General features: G+C 48.3%; 2 protein-coding genes across 2 annotated transcripts; one reads left to right on the plus strand and one right to left on the minus strand.

Moving 5' to 3' along the window:
* Positions 1 to 8,032: 8,032 nt before the first annotated feature.
* LOC125519351 (transcription termination factor MTEF18, mitochondrial-like) lies at positions 8,033 to 10,594 on the plus strand. The gene has a single exon (XM_048684190.2). The coding sequence runs from the start codon at positions 8,342 to 8,344 to the stop codon at positions 10,238 to 10,240; it is 1,899 nt and encodes a 632-aa protein (XP_048540147.1). The 5' UTR covers positions 8,033 to 8,341; the 3' UTR covers positions 10,241 to 10,594.
* A 1,200-nt stretch (positions 10,595 to 11,794) lies between these two features.
* LOC125519350 (Ypt/Rab-GAP domain of gyp1p superfamily protein) lies at positions 11,795 to 16,691 on the minus strand. The gene is made up of 5 exons (XM_048684189.2): positions 16,230 to 16,691; positions 15,696 to 15,799; positions 15,008 to 15,184; positions 12,619 to 14,540; positions 11,795 to 12,297 (listed from the first exon to the last, which is right to left on the minus strand). The coding sequence occupies exons 1-5, from the start codon at positions 16,364 to 16,366 to the stop codon at positions 12,148 to 12,150; spliced, it is 2,490 nt and encodes an 829-aa protein (XP_048540146.1). The 5' UTR covers positions 16,367 to 16,691; the 3' UTR covers positions 11,795 to 12,147.
* Positions 16,692 to 24,383: the final 7,692 nt, after the last annotated feature.

Raw genomic sequence — 24,383 nt, forward strand, 5'->3', positions numbered from 1 at the left:
AAGTGAAAGGAGCGCAATTTTGGAGGGAGGAAAGAGGTGGACTTAAAGACTGAAATATCATCAAGTTTAGTTTCTTGAAGGTAGATGAAGGAGGCATCGAGGCCCGAGATGGCTGATTTAACATTAGTACATTTTTTGTTTCTGCCGAGACCACATACATTCCAAGAGACAAAAATAGTTTTATGATTCATGGGAAACTTAAGAGCCACCGAAAGACGAGCGATACAAGGCCGGACTGGGCCACCCGAACATAACAAACATGAAGAAAAGCTAGGCCTAAAAGCCAGAGGGCCAACGGAGGAAAGGGTCTCCGGCCAAGCTCGGAAGAGCAATAACCTATGTCCAGAGCAAGACTAGGACGGATACAAGCCGCACCATAGCGGCGATGAGGGGTTGCAAGAGCACTAAGAGCTAGCCACAGGTGCCAATACATTAGTCACTGATGTTGTCACCATCGAGAGCAGAGATGGGGATGTCACAAGCGGTCGCGAGCTCCAGGACGTCACGGCGGGGCAGGGGCGCATAGACCTCCCCAGCCATACCGATGAGTTGTGCCGCCGGGATCAGCATCTTCACTCCTGCAGAGAGCTTTCCTTCCTTGAGAGAGCGCATGCGTTGTGTAGCCTTCTGCAGGATGGTGGTGTAGGTCGGGGCCTCGATGCTGGCGAGACGCGCGCTCCGGCGCCGGCCAGGGGAGGACGGTGGGGAAGGAGGCATCGCTGCAGTGACGATATGCACATCAGAAGCGTCCTCCTGGACCAGTGGGGTGCCAAGCTAGGAGAGGATGATGTTGTCGGTGCCAGTAGATGGTGGGCCTTTAGAGGATGCATCGGCAGGAGGGGCAGGCAGCGCCGGAGAGTCACGACAGAGGACGTCAACAGATGTGACTAGGGTTTTGGAGGGACCCACAGTGGCTATCTTGGAGAGGTGGCCGATGGAGGTGGTGGCAAAGTTAGCGACGAGCATGTCGACGGCGGACCCTGCCACCTGCATGGGGATGCGGTAGTGCCCACGGTCACCGGCAGAGCTGATGATGACAACATCAAAGAAGCCGGGGCGCATATAGACGAGGACGTTAGCTGGTTTCTCCAGGAGCGGCTTGGCCTTGACCGCGGGCGAAGGGAATGCCCACATGGTGCGGCCACCAGGAAGCTCTGCAATCCTTCCACCGTTGTCGTTGCCGGCAGGCGGAGGGGGAGGCAGAGCGAGGTTGGTGTCCATGTCAGCGGGGAAGTCGCCGTTGATGGAGTCGTCTGAGGGTGGTGCAGAAGCGAAGTCGAAGCCGGAGGCGGGCAGGTTGGTGCAGGAGATGGTGGAGACTGAGGCAATTGCCCCGATGCCGTTGAACCCGTGCATGGCCAGCGCGTGGGGAACATCATTGACGTCTCGAGCCTTGACAGTGACGAGAACTACAGAGTAGTCGACGCCAACTAGACAGATGGGGTTGATGTCGAACGGGTTGGCGAAGGGGCCAGTGGTGTGCAGGATGTGTTGTGGGAACCAGTGCTCGATGGGGTAGTACTCGATGGCGATGACGACGAGGTCGCGGTGGGGGAAGAGGAAGCAGTTGTCGGTGTCGTTGTGCCTGTTGAGGTAGACGGTGTGCTCGTGCCCGAGGAAGGGGCCTTCCCCCATAGTGCGCTCACGGTCATCGGGGGCGGCAAAGACGAGCATGCCAACCCCGTGCGAGGCTGTGACCAGCGTGCATGGGGGGTCGCCGGCCTCCTCCCTCAAGGCGCGGTGGATGAGAGCCACCGGGTTGGCAGCAGGAGGGTTGACGTAAGCATAGGCGATGTTGTCGAAGTGCTCGAGCGGGACGTATGGCATGAAAACGTTGATGTGGTGTGGGTGAGAGTGGGATGGGTTCATGTCGATGTCGACCATCGCCTCGTCAGAGTCCACGGACTCATCACCGGAGGCAAACTCCACTTCTCCGGGTCCTCCTCCTCCACCTCATCATCGGAGATGACGACGACCGGGGAGGGGAGGCTGGGTGGGCATGGGCGAGCGATGCAGCGGGAGCGGTGCTGGGGAGGGGCGAGGGCGGTTGCGACGGGGCCAAGGCAAGGTCAGCGGCAAGTGCTACCTCTTGAGTTTGCGTTGGTTTTTCCCTTGAAGAGGAAAGGGTGATGCAGCAAAGTAGCGTAAGTATTTCCCTCAGTTTGAGAACCAAGGTATCAATCCAGTAGGAGATAATGCGACAAGCCACCGAATACCTGCACAAACAAACACCAACTTGCAACCAACGCGACAAAGGGGTTGTCAATCCCTTCACGGTTATTCGCAAAGTGAGATCTGATAGAGATGGATAAACGGTAAAGTAATATTTTTGGTTTATGGAACGGAAAGTAAAAGATGGCAAAAGAAAGTAAATAGGAAACTAGAATTGTAGATCGGAAACTTATATGATGGGAAATAGACCCGGGGGCCATAGGTTTCACTAGAGGCTTCTCTCAAGAAAGGAATTATTACGGTGGGTGAACAAATTACTGTCGAGCAATTGATAGAAAAGCGCAAAGTTATGATGATACCTAAGGCAATGATCATGAATATAGGCATCACATCCGTGTCAAGTAGACCGAAATGGTTCTGCATCTACTACTATTACTCCACACATCGACCGACTCCTGCCTGCATCTAGAGTATTAAGTTCATGAAGAACAGAGTGACGCATTAAGTAAGATGACATGATGTAGCGGAATTAACTCAAGCAATATGATGAAAACCCCATCTTGTTATCCTCGATGGCAATAATACAATACGTGCTTTCATGCCCCTACTGTCACTGGGAAAGGACACCGCAAGCTTGAACCCAAAGCTAAGCACTTCTCCCATTGCAAGAAAAACCAATCTAGTTGGCCAAATCAAATCGATAGTTCAAAGAGACTTGCAAAGATATTAAATCATGCATATAAGAATTCAGAGGAGATTCAAATAATATTCATAGATAAGCTGATCATAAATCCACAATTCATTGGATCTCGGCAAACACACCGCAAAAGAGTATTACATCGAATAGATCTCCAAGAACATCGAGGAGAACATGGTATTGGGAATCAAAGAGAGAGAGAAAGCCATCTAGCTACTAGCTATGGACCCGTAGGTCTGTGGTAAACTACTCACGCTTCATCGAAGAGGGAATGGTGTTGATGTAGAAGCCGTCCGTGATCGAATCACCCTCCGGTAGGATGCCGAAAAAGGCCCCAAGATTGGATCTCACGGTTACAGAAGGTTGCGGCGATGGAAAAGTAGTTTCGTGGCTCTCTTGGAAGTTTTCAGGGTATAAGAGTATATATAGGAGGAAGATCTAGGTCAGGAGGCCACCAAGGGGTCCACAAGGTTGGGGGGCACGCCCTCCACCCTTGTGACCGCCTCGTGGCTATTCCAACTTGCACTCCAAGTCTCCTCGGTGTCTTCTGGTCCAAGAAAGATCATCGCGAAAGTTTTATTCCGTTTGGACTCCGTTTGGTATTCCTTTTCTGCGAAACTCTAAAACAAGGAAAAAACATAAACTGGCACTGGCTCTAGGTTAATAGGTTAGTCCCAAAAATCATATAAAACAGCATATTAATGCATATAAAACATCCAAAACAGATAATATAATAGCATGGAACAATCAAAAATTATAGATATGTTGGAGATGTATCAGCAAGCACCTTGTCGACCAGCGGGATGAAGTCAGCCATTGGACCTGAGGATGGCCGAAGAACGGGACACGAGAAAGTGGGGAGCTAAGTCAACCGGGGAAGGAAAGTAGAGGAAGAAGCGTGGAGGAAACAAGAAGGATGCTTACAGTCGCGTTGACGGTGGCCGGAGACCCAACAGTTCCTACAACGCATAGGGTCTCGACAATGTTGAACGCGGTGGTCGAGGGCAAGGCAGCGGTAGCAGCGCATGGAGGGGCTAGTTATAAGGAGGATGCGGAGCTGCATGCATTGAAGGATAAGTGCGGGGGGAGGATGCACGTAGAGCCATGCACAAGGGCATGGGCGTAGGAGGCGTTAGTGGGGGATCGGGGCTTGCAGGGATTCGGCTAGGGGAGCAGGCACCGCAGAGGAGGCAGGCGCACACGTATGCCCTAAGGGGTGGTTGGTCAAATCCATGAGGGTCGGCAAGGGGAAAAGGCTTCCGAGATGGGAAGGAGAGGCTCACAGCGCGAGAGCCACGGGAGAGGCCTTTCTGGAGTCTCTAGGATGCCACGCGTGCGGCAGTCGATGGTCATGGGCCTCCGGAGAGAGAAACGAGGGCGGGCTCGCCTGGTAGCTACGTCAGGGTGAGGGTCAGCGGCAGGAGATTTGTAGGTATGTGGTTGGGTGCATGCGAGGGATCTCGGAAGGCCATCGGATTGGCTGGGCGGTGGGTTACAGGCGGAGGGATCAGGCAGCTGCATGGCTCGTGGGTGAATTTGTCGCACAGGGGCAGCATTGACGCAGGGAGAGTGGCAGGATCCGTGGCGCAAACGTCCAGCCTGGTCTCAGAATCCGCGGACCCACAGACCGAATCAACAGGGGGCGAGAGTTGTCTGATAGGTTGGGAGGGCTGCGACGGCGAGAGGAGCAGGAGCACGCGCAACAGGAGATTGAGAGCGGACAAACGCAACATTTAAGGAGATCTCTCCATGGCAGCCATGGAGAGGGGAAGAAGACAAAGTTGTCGGAGATTTGAATCCCAGAAAAAAGACGAACCCGAGCCAACTGGAGGACCTATGTGAAATGACAGCCTAACCGGACCATCACTAATACCTCCGAGCGAGACAATAAATGCGGCGACATCCGCATTAGCCACTGTTAATGAAAATAAGCCCGCACCAAATGATCGAATAATTGGCATCTCGGATTGAGACCCTAACCAGAACTTGAGCAAAGAGAAAACAACTAAATCATCAAGACATTGAGAGGAGGGAAGCAGCTTGATCCAGATTGAAGTTGGAGAAACCAACCTCGAGTGTGGATCGAGCGGCGAGCATACCAGCGAGGAGAAGTTTTCCAGAGCGTACTGCAACAGAGCGTCATCGAGCATCGATCCCAGACCATCAGGGAGGCCCGAGCATAGCACCGGCGGAGTTGAGGGAGATAGGAGCCCGAAGGCAGCATCCGGCTTCCGCAGGCCAGCGGGGAGGGGGTGAGCGGCCGCGACTGGCGAATTGTGTAGGGTGGCGACTTCCGGAGGTGGGCTGACTGGCAGCGCTGAAGGGGCCGGGTCGCCATTGGCGGTGGGAGAGGTAGACAGTGGTGGTGGGAAGGTGCATGAAGAGTTGTTTGCGTGGATTGAAGCGGACATTATTTAGTGTTCGTCGTGGACAGAGTGAGCAACGACGACAAGGGGACTACCGGCCGCAAGGCGGCGGGGGGGGGGGGGGGGGGCGGGCGTGACCAGAACTACATCATGGCCAGACTCAGGATGGATCGAGGCTGGCAAGGCAGCCGCCGTAGCCAGAGCGAACTGCGGCGGATGGGACGCGCCCGGAGCTCCGCTCTAGCTCACTTGCCTCTGTTCTCTCGCTGTCTCACGAGCGGTGCCTGTCAGCCAATAAACATTTATCTTTCAGCCTTGTGCATTAATAATGTTCAATATTAATTGACCATCCTACTGGTAGTAGCTATGGTACTCTTACGATGTACGATGGCCGAGGCAGATCAGGAATTCAGGAGGGGGCATCCTCTGCGCCGCCCCGGTGTGTGTTCATCAGGCATGCCGCTCACGTGTGTGGGCGTAGAACATAAGAGCATATAGAACCGGATTTGGTAAATTGGATCTCTCAAACACCCGCGGTCGCAATTGGGTGCGTCTGCGGGTCAGTGACCGGTCACATTTCAAATTTGCTTCTCTGCATTTGAGTCTCTCATATTTTATCAGGTCCATACAAGTCACGCAAAATAAACATATGTACTACGACACCCTAGTTACGATTCGTCGTCGGATATGTCCAGGATGTCAGTGGTGGGTGTCGGGTGGACGGGCGTGCACGAGGGCTCCGGCTCCTCATCATCATCATCATCCATGTACGCGAGAATCTCGTCGACTTCCGTGGCGTGCTCCGCCTCAATCTCCTGCCAACACGGCATCTGGCTTCCACATCCGACTCCAAGCGAAGGGAATCGAGGATGGCCTACTGCTTTGTTTGTAGTTTCGCGTACCAGCATGCCCCACATCGTCCTCATGCTCCTCCTCTTCCTCAACCTACTCCTCCTCCGTATAACCGCATCCGGAGGTAGCCCCGCGGCGATCCGGGCTTCGCGCCTTGCCCGGATCTGCTCAAGAAGTTGCAGTCGGCGCTCCGATGTAAGATATGGGTAGCTCCTTACCCGAGGGCATGGGGCATGGCTACTTGTAATGGCAAACGGCGAGTGGAAAGTGAGGGACGACGAGTGGAAAGTGGCGGCGGCGGCGAACTAGAAGGGGAAATGTGGACAGGTATGGTTTCGGTGTCGACAGTCGGCTTAAATAGCCGTGCTAGGCACTACGCGGCCCGCAGAAGCGGCGGCACGCAGGGCCATCGGTCCGACGGAGGAGATGAGCTAGGCACTACGCGGCCCGCAGGAGCAGGGCCACCGGGTTTCAAACTGTTTTCCTGTGGGACCCTAGCATCGGTCTGACGTGGCGGACCGTACGGGCGCGCCCGGACGCTCCATATCCGCCTCATATTTGAGTTAGATTTTTTTAGGGGTATAACCAAGCTTTTATTCATCAAACTCCACAAGATGTGGGATACAAATCGGGTTATGGGGTTGACCCAATCATACATGGCACGAGAACGCTTGGCTAGTCTATGTGCTTCTAGATTATTTGCACGACCTTCAGAAACAAATTACAAAGAAAAGAAGCTTGTTGTAGTCTAATCCCCTTGATGATAGCACCATAAGCTCCTAGACTTTCATTATGGATGACACTGACCACTTGCATTGCGTCCGATGCAATCACGAACTAATCTAAGTGAAGGTCTGCTGCAAGCGCCATTCCTTCCCGACATGCTATTGCTTCTAGCGTTGCCGGATCATCCACTCCGCGGATGACCAATGCTGAACTCCCAAGGAAAGCACATGTACTGTCCCTGCATACTGCGGCCGCTGTTCCTCGGCTTCCTCTTCGGCATCCAGCATCTACATTGATCTTGGCGTATCCCATTGGAGGAGGTTCTGGTCTCCTGTTTTGCGTTGGAACCCTTGGCTCCATTCTCTCTATTTCCTGCTTTCCTCCAATAATTTCGAGCTCATCTATATATCTGTCCATAAAAGTGATGATAGCATGTGGACTCTAAAAAATTCCTTCGTGGATAGCTTTACGTCTTGCTGCCCAAATGGTCCAAAGTGTAACTGAGAGCCTCACGAATTCTGCATGTGATAACAGATCCATGAGTGTGAAAAGCCATTCTTTCGCCTTTGGTTCTGTTGTAGTTGCCATCTTCTGCGTCAATTCCTCATCTATGAGCGACCAAGTGCAGCGGGACATGGTACACTCCAGGAGGGAGTGCCTCCAAGAATCTGGGGCTCCACACATGCCACATAGATTAGAGTCTGCCATATGTCTTCGGGCTCGGACATCATTAGTTGGAATTGAGTGTTTTGATAGTCTTCATAAGAACATCCTCACGTTCTCAGGCACTTGTATCTTCCATAAACTCTTCCAGGATCTTTCCTCACCCGCCATACTCGATGAACCTGACGTATTCTTTAGCTATGCTTCTTTTCTTGGTCTTGTTGCAACAAGCATGCGATAGGCCGATCGAACTGAAAAGAGCTCATTCTTTTCATAATGCCAGCTCCAAAAATCTGGTATATTACGCGTGCATGGAGGAATGCCTAGGATCACTTGAGCATCCATCGGCATGAACACGGACTCAATCTTCTGTGTTTCCCAACATTTGAGTTAGATACGAGGGGTTTCGGTCAGTCCGGACGTTTGAGGCCTGGCCCGCCTGGGTTGTATTTTCGTGACTGGGCCGTTCATCCAGACGTTTGAGGCGAATTTGGTGCAGCTGTTCCATTTCGAATCGGCCCGGCCCAAATAACACATGGATCAGCGTCAAGTCTCTGACCTTTCTGGGCTTTCATCCAAGCGCCAGCAGCTTCCCCCGCATCGCCCGCAGCTCCCAAACCCCAGGTCCTCCCAGCCGCCATGGCAGCCGCTCGTCCCGCTGCTCGCCGACCTGCAGCTGCTCGCGCGTGACCTGCGCCCTGACACAGGCTGCTATCGCGCGACCCTGTTTCGTCTGAGCCTCCGACGTCGTCTTGGCCCCCTGGAATCTGCGACGTGTGCAGGCGTCAGCGGCACGCCGTGGAGCAGAGCCCCCTCCCCCGGTTGGTCCTGAAGCTGGCGCGATTCCCGTTGCTTCGTTTTCGCCATGAACAACCACCTCCGCGCCGCATTAAGCGCAGCCCGGCTCCGGTGGGCTCCTGGTGCCCTCGACAAATCCTCCAGAGTGCCGCCGTGCTGTGCTGCCAGTTGGCGGCATGTACAAGGATCATTCCCGGCATCGGGTCGGGTTGCTCCGAGTGACCATCGGATTCAACGGCGGCTCTATTCAGCTGCTCCCCTCCACAGCGAGGGGGAAACCTTGGTGGATGAGGAGGAGGACGAGGTGGATCGGAAGATCAGGCAAATGGAGAGGAGGCGGGAGGTCCGCGCCGCGCAGAAGACGTTCATGGAGTACCTCCATGTCACGCGCGGCATGTGCTTCAGCGACGCCGAGCATATAAGCAAGCGCTCGCCTGTTTACCTGAGCAAGCTGCTGGAGGAGGTGAAGGATGCCCTGAAGGAGCCCCCGGAGGGAGGAACCGAGCTGGTCTTCAGGTCCAAGGTGAAGAAGAGGGACATGAAGGATGAAAGGGTCAGCAAGGCCCTGGTGCGGTTATTTCAATTCAATCCTGTCAACGAGTTTGAGCCCTTCTTGGAGAGCATTGGCCTCAGACCGAGCGAGTGCAGTGCGTTCTTGCCTCGGGATCTCATGTTTCTCACGGACGATGAGATGTTGCTCGGCAACTTCCGCCTGCTTTGCAATTACGGCATTGCGCGCAGGAAGATAGGGAGGATATACCGGGATGCTATGGAGGTCTTTAGTTTTGGCCATGGTGTGCTTGCATCTAAGCTGAAGGCCCTTGAGGAACTTGGGTTCAGTAGGACCAGTGTGATCAAGCTCGTAATTGCTACTCCTGTTGTATTGGTTCGTGACCCGAATGTGGAATTGAAGATCCTGGAGTGGCTAGACGACATTGGGATCCAGCGGGACTGGATTAGTCAGTTCTTATCTGCTAGGAAGTCTTATGATTGGAGAAAGATGGTTCGAGTTCCCCAGTTCTTCGTTAACTTGGGATTTACTAAGGAAGCTGTTGGTAAATTGGTCAGGCAAAATCCAGATTTCTTGCTGGATGGTTCAGGAAAAATGCTATTTACAGTGGTTCTCATGATGCTAAAAGCGGGATGTGGAAAAAAAGAGCTGTATGATCTTTTTATGGACTTCCCAAATGTGTCGGTCGAGGATTTCACAAGTAACCTACGGAGGGGAATGCTGTTCTTAGCTGAGATTGGCATAAGCCATGAGGATGTTAACAAGTTTGTTCTTTCTCATGGATTAATCCTTGGTTCTGCCCCATTGAAGATGCCAAACAGCATTGTTACAAATCTCAATGTGGGAAAGAGGCGCCTGCGCAAGATTATACTGGAGGACCCGAAACTGTTGATGAGTTACACATTAGGGTCAAAAGTCAGCCAGCTACCAAAAATTGACCCCTTTGAAGCATCATTCAATGAGAGAAAAAAATTCTTGAAAAGCATAGGATTTGTTGAAGGCTCTGAAGATATGAAGAAGGCACTCAAAACCTTCCGTGGTAAAGGTGACGAACTACAAGATCGGTACGAGTTCTTAGTGAACAATACTGGGTTGGACCCAAAAGATGTAGTAAACATGATCAAGCTGGCTCCACAGGTTCTGAACCAGAAGATTGATGTGCTCGAGTCAAAGATATCCTTCCTTATAAATCATTCAGGGTATACTCTGAGTGACATGGTTGCTTTCCCTGCTTGCCTGTCATTTACCGTGGAAAGAACCAAAGTCAGGATTTTCATGTACAATTGGCTGCTAGAAAGGGGGTTGGTTACATCCCGGCTGGCTTTAAGCACAATCCTAGCTTGCTCAGACAAATATTTCATGAGTTATTTTGTGAAAAAGCATCCCATGGGACCTGAAGTTTGGGAAAACTACAAGAGGGAAGTAGCTAAGGCCAAAAACATGCCTTGCAGTTGAGATCATTAGCACCCTCTCCTTTGATGAATTAACTTGTTTCACTGTCTACATTTGCTCACATAATGCTATTCTTTGATAATTTGCGGCACATCATCTGTCCTCATTTATAGTGTGGTCGTGTGGATGGTGTTTCTGCTCTGCTGCAGGAACTGGCTTGTTGCAGGCAGAAGATTTAGCAAACTATTGGACCATGTTTTTGAGAGTTTGGCATTTTAGAGTTTGATGATCAACTCGAGGAAAGCAAAAAAGAGTAATTGTTCCCTGCCCGGTGGTAGTGCTGAATCTATTTCACTTTTCCTGCCCACGTGGATATATCATAGATGCTTCAGTATGATATGGGCTAAATCTGAAAAACCCTATCTGTCATGCACTCCCTCTGTAAAGAAATATAAGAGCTTAGTAGTGATCTAAACGCTCTTATATTTCTTTTATGGAGGGAGTATTTGATACTTTTAGCTTGTTATATCTTTGGAAATGGCTCACTGTCCTGGTAGGTGCTTTTGTGGTGCAACTGGTTCAAGGGAAGAAAAAGATTTGCTGCTTTCAGTTTGTTTCAGATTCGCGTCTACACATTTTTGTATATATAGAGAGATGGTGCTAGTATAGTTTTGGTGGTAAGCAGCGCAGCAGTGATCATGTATACCTCATTCCCAGTACATGTACCCCGACGCTGAAACATGATGAATGCATTTCATGGATGCACAAATATTTGTCCGTGCATTTGTTTTTCTTGTAGAATTCATGTTTGGAGAGTTTTTACGGTTGCACCATGTTGTACAACAAACATGTCTTTCTTTTCCACGCTAAATATATATTCCCACCGTTGCAAAATATAAGGTGTGTTAACTTTTAGAAAGCCGAACTTCTCTATGTTTGGCGTAGTTTATCATCGTGAGATATATTCTTATATTTTGCTTGCACCTTACATGTGGAATAGAGGGAGTAATGCATGTTTGGAATAGGCGGCGCCATTGGTTCTGTTGAGCAAAACCCCGAAGCCTTGATGCTTGTGGTATCTGAGCAGGCAGCAGCGAACTGAAACTGCTCAATCTTGTGTAGTCAAAGTCGTCAATCGCTGTGGAGGTGGGTGGATAGGAATAGGACTGCTGACTCACTGCCACTTGGAATTGGAAATCGCGGTGTAGTTTCCTCCTCCGTTGGACCACGCCGCTCATGATAATGCCCCGACAAGGGCACGGCCGGATGTCTGGAAGCCCGACCGCTCCTCGTGTCCTCGAGTACCCCTGATCAAAATTGGGTCTGTATAGGACACATCTAGATGTGACATAGTTATGTCACATCTAACCTGATAAGCACTATGTTTATGGTTTATTTTTTTTGTCTCAGCTTTTTTTTTTATTTCTTATTGCTGCGTAGTTATTTTTAGGAGGTTAGATATGACATCATTAAAAAACATTTAGATGTGAATTAGACAAACTGATCAAAATTACCCCCTTCCTACGTCCCGTCACAGCGGGGGACATTTTAGAACCTGACTGAGGATGACCAATCAGGTACAGTATGTTCAGCACACGCGCCGACAGCAAAGAAAACTGAAGCAATGGAACTATTCCTTCCATTTATTCCCCCTTGACCAGTTAATCTTACAAAATTCTTCCATCAAAAAATACATCCTTCTAACGCTGACCGACGTAAACTACTGCCTCGTCGTCGCGGCGACACCTAGATTCATCGGAGTTCCTTAGGTTCGTACGTACAGTGCCTTAATTAGTTACATGATGGACTCGAATGGGATGATCCAATGGAACCTATATGTACATATGGAGCAGCGCAGGAGCACCGGTGGACAAGATGGTGGGCGAGGCACCTCGCTTGCTGTTATCACCAGGCAGGCCATCGACTGCTGAGCTAGAGAGAGGGGTTGGGCAGGAACAGACGGCCTGTGGCTACATCTCGCTGAGCAAGTTGCTGATCTTGCGGAGCTCGGTCAGAGCCGCAGTCGCCGTCACCTGTCCTTTGCCGCCCAGGATGTTGTTCGAGAAGTTCTCCATCGGCCCGGGCTGGCTGCGATCTTGCTGAAACGCTGACTCGATCACCTATAGTTACATTGCAACCATTGTTAGTGATGCATAGATAGGCATGATCCGTTGTTAGTGATGCATACATAGATAGGAATGATCCAAATTACACCATACATGCATGTTTGGCAAATAAAGATACAGAAGAATTATGTTTTTTCAGGCAAGTATTTCTTTTGGCACACACTTCACTAATGACTTCAGAACGCAAGCCAAGCAATTCTACCAAGTGGTAAGACACAAACATTTGATGTAGAAAATTATGCAAATACTTTTATCAGGATAGAGACTACCAAAAAGTACCACACAAGGCAATAAATGATGTTGCATATGATATACCTGGATATTCTCGAGCATGCTTTGTCCAAGATTCTTAAATGTGCCCATCACCTTCTTATCACCAGCAGCCAACTTCACGTTACCACGCGGGTTATTCGAATTCCCTTCGGAGCAGGATGGGTCAACAGCATCTTTAGCATCTGATTTCTCACCGCTACCCTTCTCGATGTTGCCTTCACCTGAGGGTCTCCCTAGCTTCAACAGCCACTGAAATTTACTGATAAATGGCTTCCTTTCATTAGGAACCACAGTTTTTTCAGAGGATCCATCTGGATCTGCAGTTTTATTAGAAGTTTCTGCTTCTGAATCTTGAACACTACTGCCGTCATGATTACAGCTGGATGACTCATCTTGCAGTATTTCATCCCTGTCATTGTCACCACCATACGAAATTGAAATGACACTACTTCTCTCAGAATCGTTATCTTGAATGTTCTCATGCTCATTACCAGCAACGGCTGCATAGAACACTGGAGAGTTCTCACCGCTAGAAGAACAAGCTTCTGTTGCACATTGTGTCCTTTGTGTTGCGCTCTCATCAGCTGGCACAGCCAGCGGATTTTCTAGAGGGCTGAGTTTAGCCAGGCACGGTGGGCTTACAGTTACACTTTCAGCAGCTGCTCTTGGTTGCAAAGGCTCTGCGGGACTCACTGGAGGCTCCTTGTGAATTGAGACGATAGGGAATTCATCTTCTTGAATTTTCCCTGCAATTTCATGAGACCTCCCCGCACTATCTGATAAAGTATCCAGAAGGCATCGCCTTGCTGAATTCCGAGCATCACTTTTCACACTGATTGCTTTCACTGGAGAAGGATCTGACTCTGTCCTACACAAACCAAGCTTCTCCCTTAAGGATTTCTTTATTTCTCTGCTGAAAGAATGACCCTTCTCAGTCTCCTTGGGAGATGTCCCATCAGTGTGCAAATTTCTCCACTGCTTTTCCCAGTAACTCTCGGATAAAGGATGCAATGGAGTTCTCGGAGGAGTTGAAATAGAGATAATACTGTTAACTCTGTCATACTCGCCGATATCCCTATTTAATAGGACAGATGGGGATGAAGTGTTCGCATCAATGGCAGTAGACTGCAGGGACTGGGCCTTCTCAATTAGCTTCTGCACATCAACATTCGTCGGGTAATTCAATAATCTCTGGAGACAAGAGACATCAGTCTCGGTAGCCAACAGAGACGATCTAACATGAAGAAGCATAGAGACTGCCATAGCTGCAATGAATGCCCCTCTATCTGAACACAAGATCCGAAAGCTATATTCCTCATCACTATTTAGCAGCATACTATTGGAACAGGCGAAGACTTTGTCCCATACTACTAAGAGATCACTGAGGCCGAATTCTCGTCCAAACAAGACCCTCAGCCAACGAAGTGCAAACCACTGAGGTTCCACTTTCAGCTCAATGAAATGGTTATGAAGAGATGGCTCAACAATGGAAAGCAAATGATACAATGCTGAGGAGGCTTCAATAGCAGGCGGTAGACTTGAGCTAGATCCAACACTGGATGGAGAGTAAAATTCTGCCATGCGAACCACTCCACCGCCCCCATCCATCAAACCATCAAAAATGGCATAGGCATCATGCTCCATGAATCTTTCAGATAATACAATGCCTAGTTCACCTTCAGCTCCATATGCATCACTAAGTAAAATTATTTCTTTTGTATCTGAGTCAAGCTCATCAAGACTGTTAGCTCTGGAAGCACTTTCAGAATCATTTTCATTGTCAGTTCCTGAATGCCACTTTGGGTCCTTTCTAGGTTTATAACTAAAAACCATATCAGTATCTGGGAAAGGTACTCCAACAAAATCATCATTGAAGCAGTCTTCATGGAGTTTTCGTATTTGCGATAGTTTATCAATGTCGACCTGAAGAACATACACAAGTGGAGCCAATAGCTCATGCATTCCTGTGACAAGATGAGCCATATGTCAATGCATATTCAGCAATTAAACAAGAAGATATAAATGAAAAGATATACTGAAGTGGCCATGCTACTTAGTCAAATACTTGATGTAAGATACTTTGGTGCTACCCGGCATTGCTATTAAGAGATCTCAGAGCTAATTAATATGCTTTAACAATGCCATCTTAAGATATTTATACTCTTGTTTTATAAAATGGTAACTTTTACCGTGCAAAGATTAACAGCCCTAGATGATTTTAGACCCATGAACTAATTAATATGCTTTAACAATGCCATCTTAAGATATTTATACTCTTGTTTTATAAAATGGTAACTTTTACCGTGCAAAGATTAACAGCCCTAGATGATTTTAGACCCATGAAGTTCTCAGTTGAAAGGAGAAAGCAAACCAGATTCCTTGCAATAACTTGAGAACTTTGTTTCTTCTACATGCGGAAGGAGTTTCTTACCTTGGCGGTAACCATACTCTGGATGCTGAAGACACCACATTAACAGTATCCTACGCAGCATGGCCTGGCAAGTAGGTGTTTGGAAGTAACTACCATCTTCGGGATACAAGCGAGACAAATCTTGGTCCACAGTCTTCTCCAACTCTGCCCCTCTGAAAAACCGACCCCAGCTACTCTCTGCAGAAAGAAGTTAAATAAAAATATCAAGATGGAAACTTGGAATCAGAGCTGTCGCACAAAGTGTCAAGCAACACCTGGAGGCTTTTGTTACATAACATCATAGAAAAAAGTATACATTTTTGTGTGAGCAAACTATTCACACTCTGAATAATAGGTTTCATCCCGCCTCTTAGGCACTAGCATAGCTAAAACACCAGTAATTATACCAGTAGAAAAGAGCCCTAATAAATAATTATGAACAATAATAAATTAATAAAAAGAGTACACATTTATATATCTTAATGTGTTAAATAACACTTGTCAAGCACCGCTCATCGTTTAATAAATGAAGTGCGTCACAACCCACGGAAATTCAGGAAAACACTTTGCAGTGCAAATCTGTGATGGTAAGTGATCACGCAAGTGTTTGCGGTAGATAACAAGTCATCCATGTTCAAAGATATCATCCTTGTAATTTGTTTACCATGTAATCATCACAATTCACAAGATAATGTTTAGGATCAAATACCTGGGTTCTGAGAGAGCGGGTTGTCCACGATGAGGTTAGGTGATCTAGCCTCCTCCTTTGGAAGATGAGGGTCTACCAGAACACGGCGCCTCAAACTAACATACCTACAACAAACATGAATCAAATTTAACATGTCATTCTTAGGTAGAAAGAAATAGCAAGGAGCAAAATTCATTTGCCCCAATCACTTATAGATCAGTAACAGCACCAATCTCTCTCGCCGAAATTTCATCTCATGAAACAAACATGGCATGTGGCCATGTGCACGATAACACCGACAGAACCAGAAATCTAGCAATCGACGAGCTATATTCATACGACCACAACCAAATCAGATGCATTAGCAGCCGGTGATTGCATTAATTTGCTAACAAACACAACCATCTGGACGAAATCAACGCCTGACCGCGCAAGAATCAAATGAAAGCATAACAAGAACGAGCCAGCTAAGCAGGAAAAACAGAGCAGAGCAGATTCCTGCCGCAAAAGGACAAAACACCAGCAAACACCCGGGAACAAGGATGGCGGGCTCACCTCCGCCGCGAATCGGCGGCAGCGCGGCGGAGCTCCTCGACGGAGGCCTCCGGCGACGCCGGCAGGATGCCGAGATCGACCCGCCACCGGACGCTGCGTAGACTCGAGAACCGCCGCCGCCTCTCCTCCTCCGCCATGGCCGGGCCCCTTCAGTCGCAGGCGAATTGGACTCCCTCGAATTAACAACAACCCACAACGGAAGCCAAGAAACGTGGCCAAAACGCTATATATGGCTTTGTTTATCTGTAGCAAAGTGGAAACCAAGAAAAGGAGGATCTTTCCGGGGACGAGGATTAGGTTTTCGGAGGATTTTGGGGGGGGACGGAGAGGTTAGGGGGAGGTGAATTCTCCTCTTCTCTTCTGTATCCACGGGAATGGCGTTCTGGCTTGAGCTGGGGGAGGGGGCTGATTTGGCCGGGACGGTGGATGCTTGGAGGAGAGGGGGAGGGGGTGGGGTGGGGTGGGTTAGGCCGGAGGAGAAGAAGGGAAGGTCTCCCTCTTATTATTTTCTCGTTTATGGTGGTTTTTTAAATGTATTTATTTTAATAGGAGAGAGAATCTATAGAAGAGGTTGAGGATTTTGTTCTCTATTGGCAGTAGAGCAGTTGGTAAGAGAGAGGTGATGGATGATGATGATGACTAGGAGAGTGGTGATTGGCAAGGTGGCTAGGCTTATTGGCATTTTCTTGTTCTTTAATGAAGTTCTCATAAAATGCATTTATATGTTTTTAAAGGAAATATCGGTGCTTGGATGTTTGTGGGTGTGTCTAACCGTGAAGGGGGCATGTATGGATGAGAGGAAGGAGCAAAGATGAAGTTGTCGCTACCGTTGGTTTTGTGGGCTATTTTGATGGAACGGTTAAATAATGAAAGATAACGCCTCCTGGATAGTGCAACTGATTGTAGCATTGCAAGCTATTCTTATCTCTTTACTCGTCGTTACGGTTCATCGACGCACCCATGTTCGGCCGTTTAGGTTTACGGTTGAGCATGATTCGACATGTATCAAATGGTCCATCGGATGTTAATCATGGTGGAAAGTGGCGATTGCAGCCATTCACTGTCTGGGGGCAACCGTTAAAAAGTGATAGTGAGATGATAATCCTAAGTTTGTTACAGCAATGGTTGATCGAAGGGTTGATAACTTGTGATACAGTGAAGCGCCACGTGTGGTAGCTGGGAGAGCGAGGCGGGTGCAACAACAAGAGTGTAAGGATGGTGCAATAGAAGACGTGCGAATGCAGAAAAGAGACATTTTGTTCATCGAGGATAGACATTCATGGAAGCATGTTCTATACTATGTCAAGTGCATTAGTTGTGCCTCTGCAGTGCCACCGTGCACCATACGGGACAATATACACTTCATCGTCATCTTAAGCTATTTCACAAATCTAGAAGGAACTTGGTAATTTCTCTCGATACAAAAACCATGTAATTTTAACATTGCGTGCGCAATAGGAAAGGAGTCGAGCATCATGTAGCTCTGTTTATCAATGTTCTAAAACACCTTCCTATGGAAATGACAAGAGAAGTTGCTACGGATCTTCTGGTAACATACTCATCTATATTGTTTTTTTTTCTAGGAGTAATTTGCATGCTTGCTTGCATGAGTAGGGTATACAGATTGAAGGTATGACATGTCGCTGCTGCAGCTGACGACGTTGGAGCAAATTAGGAGCTAGTGTTTAGGATTACAAAACCCGCGTGTTGTAGAAGCAAGTAGAGTTGTTGTTGTTGTTGTTGTTGACATGTGTTTTACCTCTTGGTGACATTGACAAATCAAATTGTTCTCTTTTTTGCGGGTCAACAAATCAAAATTGGTTAGTTTAACAGCCGATCGAGAATGGAATTCGTTCTGGGCCTGTGATTTTTTTGTGTTCTAATAATGGAAATAACCGCATGGCGTATGGGCAGCCGGAGCTTAGCTAGAGCACCACCGGCTGCATGCATCCGGTGTAAACCAGCCGAATATGCTCGTCAGGCCAGGCGAGAGTCTCTCATGTACTCGTATATCAGCTTTGGTCTACAGTAAGTACGGGTGGCTCTCATAAATGTTCTTGTCCTGCGTACGCGATCCGCCTGTACGATTGACCTGGACATGCCCACACACGGGCCAGCTGTGCCGTGTACACGTACGCATCCCCGTCACGTAGACCAGTACCACAAGAGCCACGTCTCTCGCCTATCCATCCTCTTGTCTTGAGACCGCAAGCGATAGCAAAGAAAAGCTCGAGACAAGACGAGAAGCAAGTTCCGGCAGGTTTCCGTTCCGTTCCGTCCGGTCCAGCACGTCGACGGCGACGCTCGCAGAGTCACCGTCCTGCATACGTGCCCCCATCTCCCGCTCATAATTAGCACTGTTCCCTCCGGCGTGTTTTCCTTGGGCCTCACGGATAGGATGACATGGCAGTGGCCCTGCTCCATCGGCCGCTGGCTGCACGCTGGGTCGCTGGCTCATCACCATGCATGGACCATGCGTTCCACGCCTCGGTCACGCCACCGGGTTGCTGCGTTCGCTCTCGCGGGTTGTTGTTGTTGTGTGGAGGAGGCCGTGTTTGGTTCCAGTTGCAAACGGAAAAAGGATGTGTTTGGATCATCGCCATGGTTTTTGTTCTCCCCTCCTCGGCCTCTATCTAGAATCTCATCTTTTTTGTTTCGGAGATGGATTGCACTCGCACCAATCACCGCATTCATTGTAAATGGATACACACGCAAATCGGTTGTGTCGCTAAGATAGTAACCTGTCAATTTCTTTTCTTTTTGTTTTTTGGGAGCCAGTAGCCTGTCAAATTTGGCAATGATAGGAAAGTTCCTACCCTTTTCTCTCACGAAAAACCATTGACTTGCTATCCTATCAGCCCTGTTAATTGACTCAAGTTCTCCAACAGTTGCAACGGGCGTTCAACTTTGAGCGGCCATGGATGCTTACATGTAGTAGTAGTAGTACAAGCTAGTACTGGTTTTTAGTTATGACTTCCGGATATTTACTTTGCTAATATGGAAAAGCAGATTGAAAGTGCAGCCACTTTCAAGTCGCTCCCTACTAAAACCACGTCTGAGTATTTGCGAACGGAGGTAATTATATACTATTGAAATGCTGAAAAGCTACATGAGATGAGGACAGGCCGGGCGTGCTTCCACAGGAAAACAGGTGATCAAATGTCCGAGACTCTGAAACAACACAAGAGAAAATTCAGTTGTGAAGACAGTGTTAATTACTATAAGAAGAGTACTCCTATAAGAAAGAAGCATGAGTACAACACTATGACCAAATTTCGACCCGGATGGTTCATGCCCTGTACTGCTAGATGGTACTCCCTTCGTCCGGAAATACTTGTCCTCGAATTAGATAAAATGGATGTATCTATAACTAAAATAAGTCTAGATACAACCATTTCAAGGACAAGTATTTTCGGACGGAGGGAGTACTACTAGCACATGCACTGTTCTTCAGGGCAACTCTCACGGATCCTCTATAACTAGTTAGAGAATTAAAAATCCGGTTTTACACCTTTAACCGATACATAGCCTATCCCTAATCGGTGTTATAGGAGTAAAAAATATCCTCAACCGCTTATGATTTTCTTGTTACTCCACTGCTCCGTGATTGAATAAAAAAAATTAACTCCTTCTCATTTTTCTCTCTGCCTTCCCCATCCCCGTCGCGGGCACCCCCCCCCCCCCCGCCGCCACTGTTCCCGCCGCCCCCTCTCCTCCCAATGGCCGGATGCAGTGGCCGGAGGTTCCCGCCGCTGATCCGCAGCGCGGATCCGCGCCACCACGTGAGTCGCGCATCCTTCACCTGATCCTCCTCAAGCAGCAGCAGCAGCCGCGACGATGCCGCTCCTCCGGCCACCCTCCCCGCGCCGCGGCAGCCACAGAGGAAGTAGCACGTTGTCCGATAGTGAGGGTGGGGACTTGGGTGTCGGAGATCACGGATAGAGAGACCCACCAACGCCATTATGTTTGGGTCCTTCCACACGGCCGAACTCGTCGCGCTCGAGCACGGCTGGTGGGATGTCCGGCCGCACGGCTATGCGTCACGCTTCAACTTCTCGTTCAGGACGACGCCTATCGAGCTCCAGCCGCTGCCACCAAGAACGGTGACCGCGTCGGTGGCTAGGGAGGACCCGGAGGCGAGGGAGCGCCTTGCGGCGGAGGCCGCCAGCGACGAGTACAAGGCATACCTCTGCTGCCAGTACCCTGAGTTTGAGGAGGCACTGCGGAAACGATTCGCCGACGAGGTTGTACGACGAGGAGGGGATTGACGTCGAAGAATGGCGCCGCATCTTTTTCGACTGCGGCGACGACGACATAGGGTCGGACCCCAAGATCAGTGGTGTGACGCGGGCCAAATGGCTAGCACTCTATAAGAGTGATTAGAGTTTTTGTTTAGGTTGAGTTTAAGCCGAAGTTTAATTTAAGTAGAACCTATGTTGAACTTTATGAAAATTTCCATTGAATATATGTACATTGTGTCAAACTTCGGTTATTTAAATGGAATCTATGTTGAACTTTATGTAAATTTGGTTTTTACCCCGTTATATATAAGGGATCGGTCAGGTCCGGCCTTAGTGAAGTAAAAATACTCCGCTAAGGGTTTACTCAGCCGGATCCTCCTCTATTTATTGGGATTGGTTAGAGCTGCCCCTATGCTCTGTTATTTATAGTGCAATTATTTGCTTGGCTCTTATTCTTTGGGCATACTTATCATCACTACCAGATCTAGTAGTACATCATACAGCAATACATATCTTTTCATTCATGCCTGGTTGAAATATTCTCATGATCCTCTCGATGTGCCACCATCCATAATTAACCACGCATGTGCAGCCCTCTCCACACTATATACACGCATGGAAACAACAACTACTACAATAGGAGCGCTAATGAGTCGGCGAAACTGCAGCCAATTTAAGATCTTTTGGTAACATGCCCAAGTTTAATAGAGTTTGCCAATAAAACCAAAACAATATTACTTGATCTATCATTTTCACACTGTGTTTTTACGATTTTTTTCCGGGTGTGCATTTTTATGAAGTTGCATATTTCAAAAAATAATAGTATAGTAACTATGATAAACTTGGTCATACCTAAGATAAACAGATTGTGCTTTCTAAACCCGGCTAGAGGGTCCATGCTTACTTGCATGAGTAAAGGTAGTAAAGAGAAAACGTAAGCTTGGCTTGAATATCTATTTCTGAGCCCAAATTCATCTGCACTCGGTTAAGAAAACATTCATAATTTTTTTTAAAAAAAATCTAATTTTTTGCATGATAGATAATTTGATATGTGATGTGCGCTTCAAATTTCAGATAATTTGGACATATGAGTAGCTCTCAGCAAAAAAATAAGATACAGACCCCAAATTTTTTTTTACCGAGAGCTACTCAGAAGTTCAAATGATCTGAAATTTGGAGCGAAATTCATGCACCAAATTATCTATCATACAAAAAGAAAGTTATCTTTTTGAAAAATATTCTAGTATTTGTTGTGAATTTTTTCTTCATCGTCGGTACAGATGAGTCTGGGTACTGAATCGCTGCAGCTGACGGCTTTGAAATAAATTAGGAGCTAAGCGTTAGGATTACGTATCCCGCTTACTGCAGAAGCTCCCTCGTGCAATAGTTGTTGCTAGGAAATGAGAAGAGAAGTTGTTGCTAGCAACAATTCATCCAATTTCAATTCTTCATGTAGCAAAGCCATTCATGCTTGTTGCTTGCTCTCTGATTCATTTCTCCATGCTTGCTTGCATGAGCAGGATAAGGATTGTTGATTAGTACATGTGCTGACGGCGTTTAAATAAGTTAGGCATGCTGCAGAGGCTTCTAGAGCACGTTGTTGTTTGTTGACGTGCATTTTACCTCTCGGTGATTTGACAGATTAAATTGGTTAATCCTACAGCGATCAATAATGGAATTCTTTACGAACGAAAGGCCATTACGGCAAGCAGCCATTGATTCGCATTAAATTCTCTGTTACTTAGACGACGGCGGAGCCGTGGTATCTCTTTCAGAGAAAAAAAAACCATAGTTGCTTTACTCCATATGGAAAGCAAGATTGCTACGTACCAACTGTGTTAACACCAAAGTCAAGAAGTTTGTTGCAATTTGTAATAATAACAGGTTGTAAGGGCACCTTCAACGCCGACTCTCAAACCGACCATATACGTGTCATTCAACGCGGGTCTGTATCGGTTCATCGAGTGGTCCAGATGTATTTTTTTCGCAAAACAAAGACAAAGTGGTGATGAGAGAGGGGGAGGGAGGGTGCAGGCTTCCGGACCGCTTCCACGTCTCGAGAAACCAACTTCGGCCGTTGCACCACATTGAAACGGGTTGACCGCCTGTTCGCCTGGTTGTCGCCGCGACTATTTAAGTCGCACGTCGGCAATGCAAATCCACACCGAGCCCCCCTCCTCCTCATCATCCTCTTTGAGCCCCTCCTCCTCTTCAAGCCCCTCCAACTCCAGTGGCGATGCCGAAGTCTTGGTACTCCGCGCGGGAAGTCGAAGGTGGTGGCGGCAGCAGTTCGTCATCAGACGGATCTTGGCACCGCCGCCCGCCCTCTCAGGAACCCTCGGCATCAACGGCGGTTGCCTCCTTCGGCAAGGAGGAAATCACCATCTCTTCCAGCGATGAGGAGGACAAGAAGCCGCAACAACAGTTGGAGCAGCGGTGGCACCTCCCCGCGGAGGCGACTCTGGGAGGAAGTGTTTGTCCGTCAAATGAAGATCATGTCGAAGCGTTCACTCCACCAGATGGGCCCGGCGCCACTGATGCAGCTTGAACTACGTCGGTATTTTTCCAAAGAAGAAGGTATGATGCAGCACGTCTACGGTAGGTATTTTCCTCAGTGATGAGATCAAGGTTATCGAACCAATAGGAGAACCACGCAACACTACGTGAACGACACCTGCACACAAATAACAAATGCTTGTAACCCGACGTATTAAAGGGGTTATCAATCCCTTTCGGGTAACGGCGCCAGAAATTGGCAAGTAGACGGGATAAAAATTATGGTAGATTGACAAATGCAAATAAAAGCAAATAGAATTCAGTGAGGTATTTTTGGGTTTTTGGATTAATAGATCTGAAATAAAAGCAAATAAAAATAGATCGTGAAGGCATATATAATAAAGAAGAGACCCGGGGGCCGCAGATTTCACTAGTGGCTTCTCTCGAGAAAAATAGCATACGATGGGTAAACAAATTATTGTTGAGCAATTGATAGAACTTCAAATAATTATGACGATATCCAGGCAATGATCATTATATAGGCATCACGTCCAAGATTAGTAGACCGACTCCTGCCTGTTGGGGAACTTAACACGTAATTTCAAAAAAAAAAAATCCTACGCTCACGCAAAATCTATCTAGGAGATGCATAGCAACGAGAGGCGGAGAGTGTGTCCATGTACCCTCGTAGACCGAAAGCGAAAGCGTTTGATAACGCGGTTGATGTAGTCGAACTTCTTCTTGTTCCGACCGATCAAGCACCAAACGTACGACACCTCGGAGTTCTGCACACGTTCAACTCGATGACGTCCCTCAAACTCTTGATCCAGCAAAGTGTCAAGGGAGAGTTCTGTCAGCACGATGGCGTGGTGCCGGTGATGGTGAAGTGATCCACGTAGGGTTTCGCCTAAGCACTACGTGAATATGACCGGAGGCGTAAACTGTGGAGGATGGCGCCGCACATGGCTAGGAATCAATGTTGTGTGTTCTAGCGATGCCCTCCCCACATATATATAGGTGGGAGAGGGAGAGCGGTAGCAAGGGGAACCCCAAGTAGGAGTAATCCTACTAGGGCGCCTCCCACAAGTCGGCCTCCCCCCTTCCATAAGTGTCGGAGGAGGAAGGAAAGAGAGGAGGAGGGGAAGGAAAGGGGGAGGCCGAATCCTCCCCTTTCCTTCTCCCTTCCCTTCCTTTCCTTCTCCTCCTATTCGGCCTATAGGGGGCGCACCAGCCCCTTAGGGGATGGTCTGTCCCTCTCTTGGCCCATTAGGCCCATATAGTTTGTCGGGATTGCCCGGAACCCCTTCCAGTGACCCGATACATACCTGGTACCTCCGGAACACTTCTGGTGTCTGAATACTATCATCCTATATATGAATATTTACCTCTCAGCCATTTCGAGACTCCTCGTCATGTC

This window comes from Triticum urartu, chromosome 7A (assembly GCF_056163025.1).
Source record: "Triticum urartu cultivar PI428250 chromosome 7A, HENAU_Tu73, whole genome shotgun sequence".
Taxonomy (NCBI): domain Eukaryota; kingdom Viridiplantae; phylum Streptophyta; class Magnoliopsida; order Poales; family Poaceae; genus Triticum; species Triticum urartu.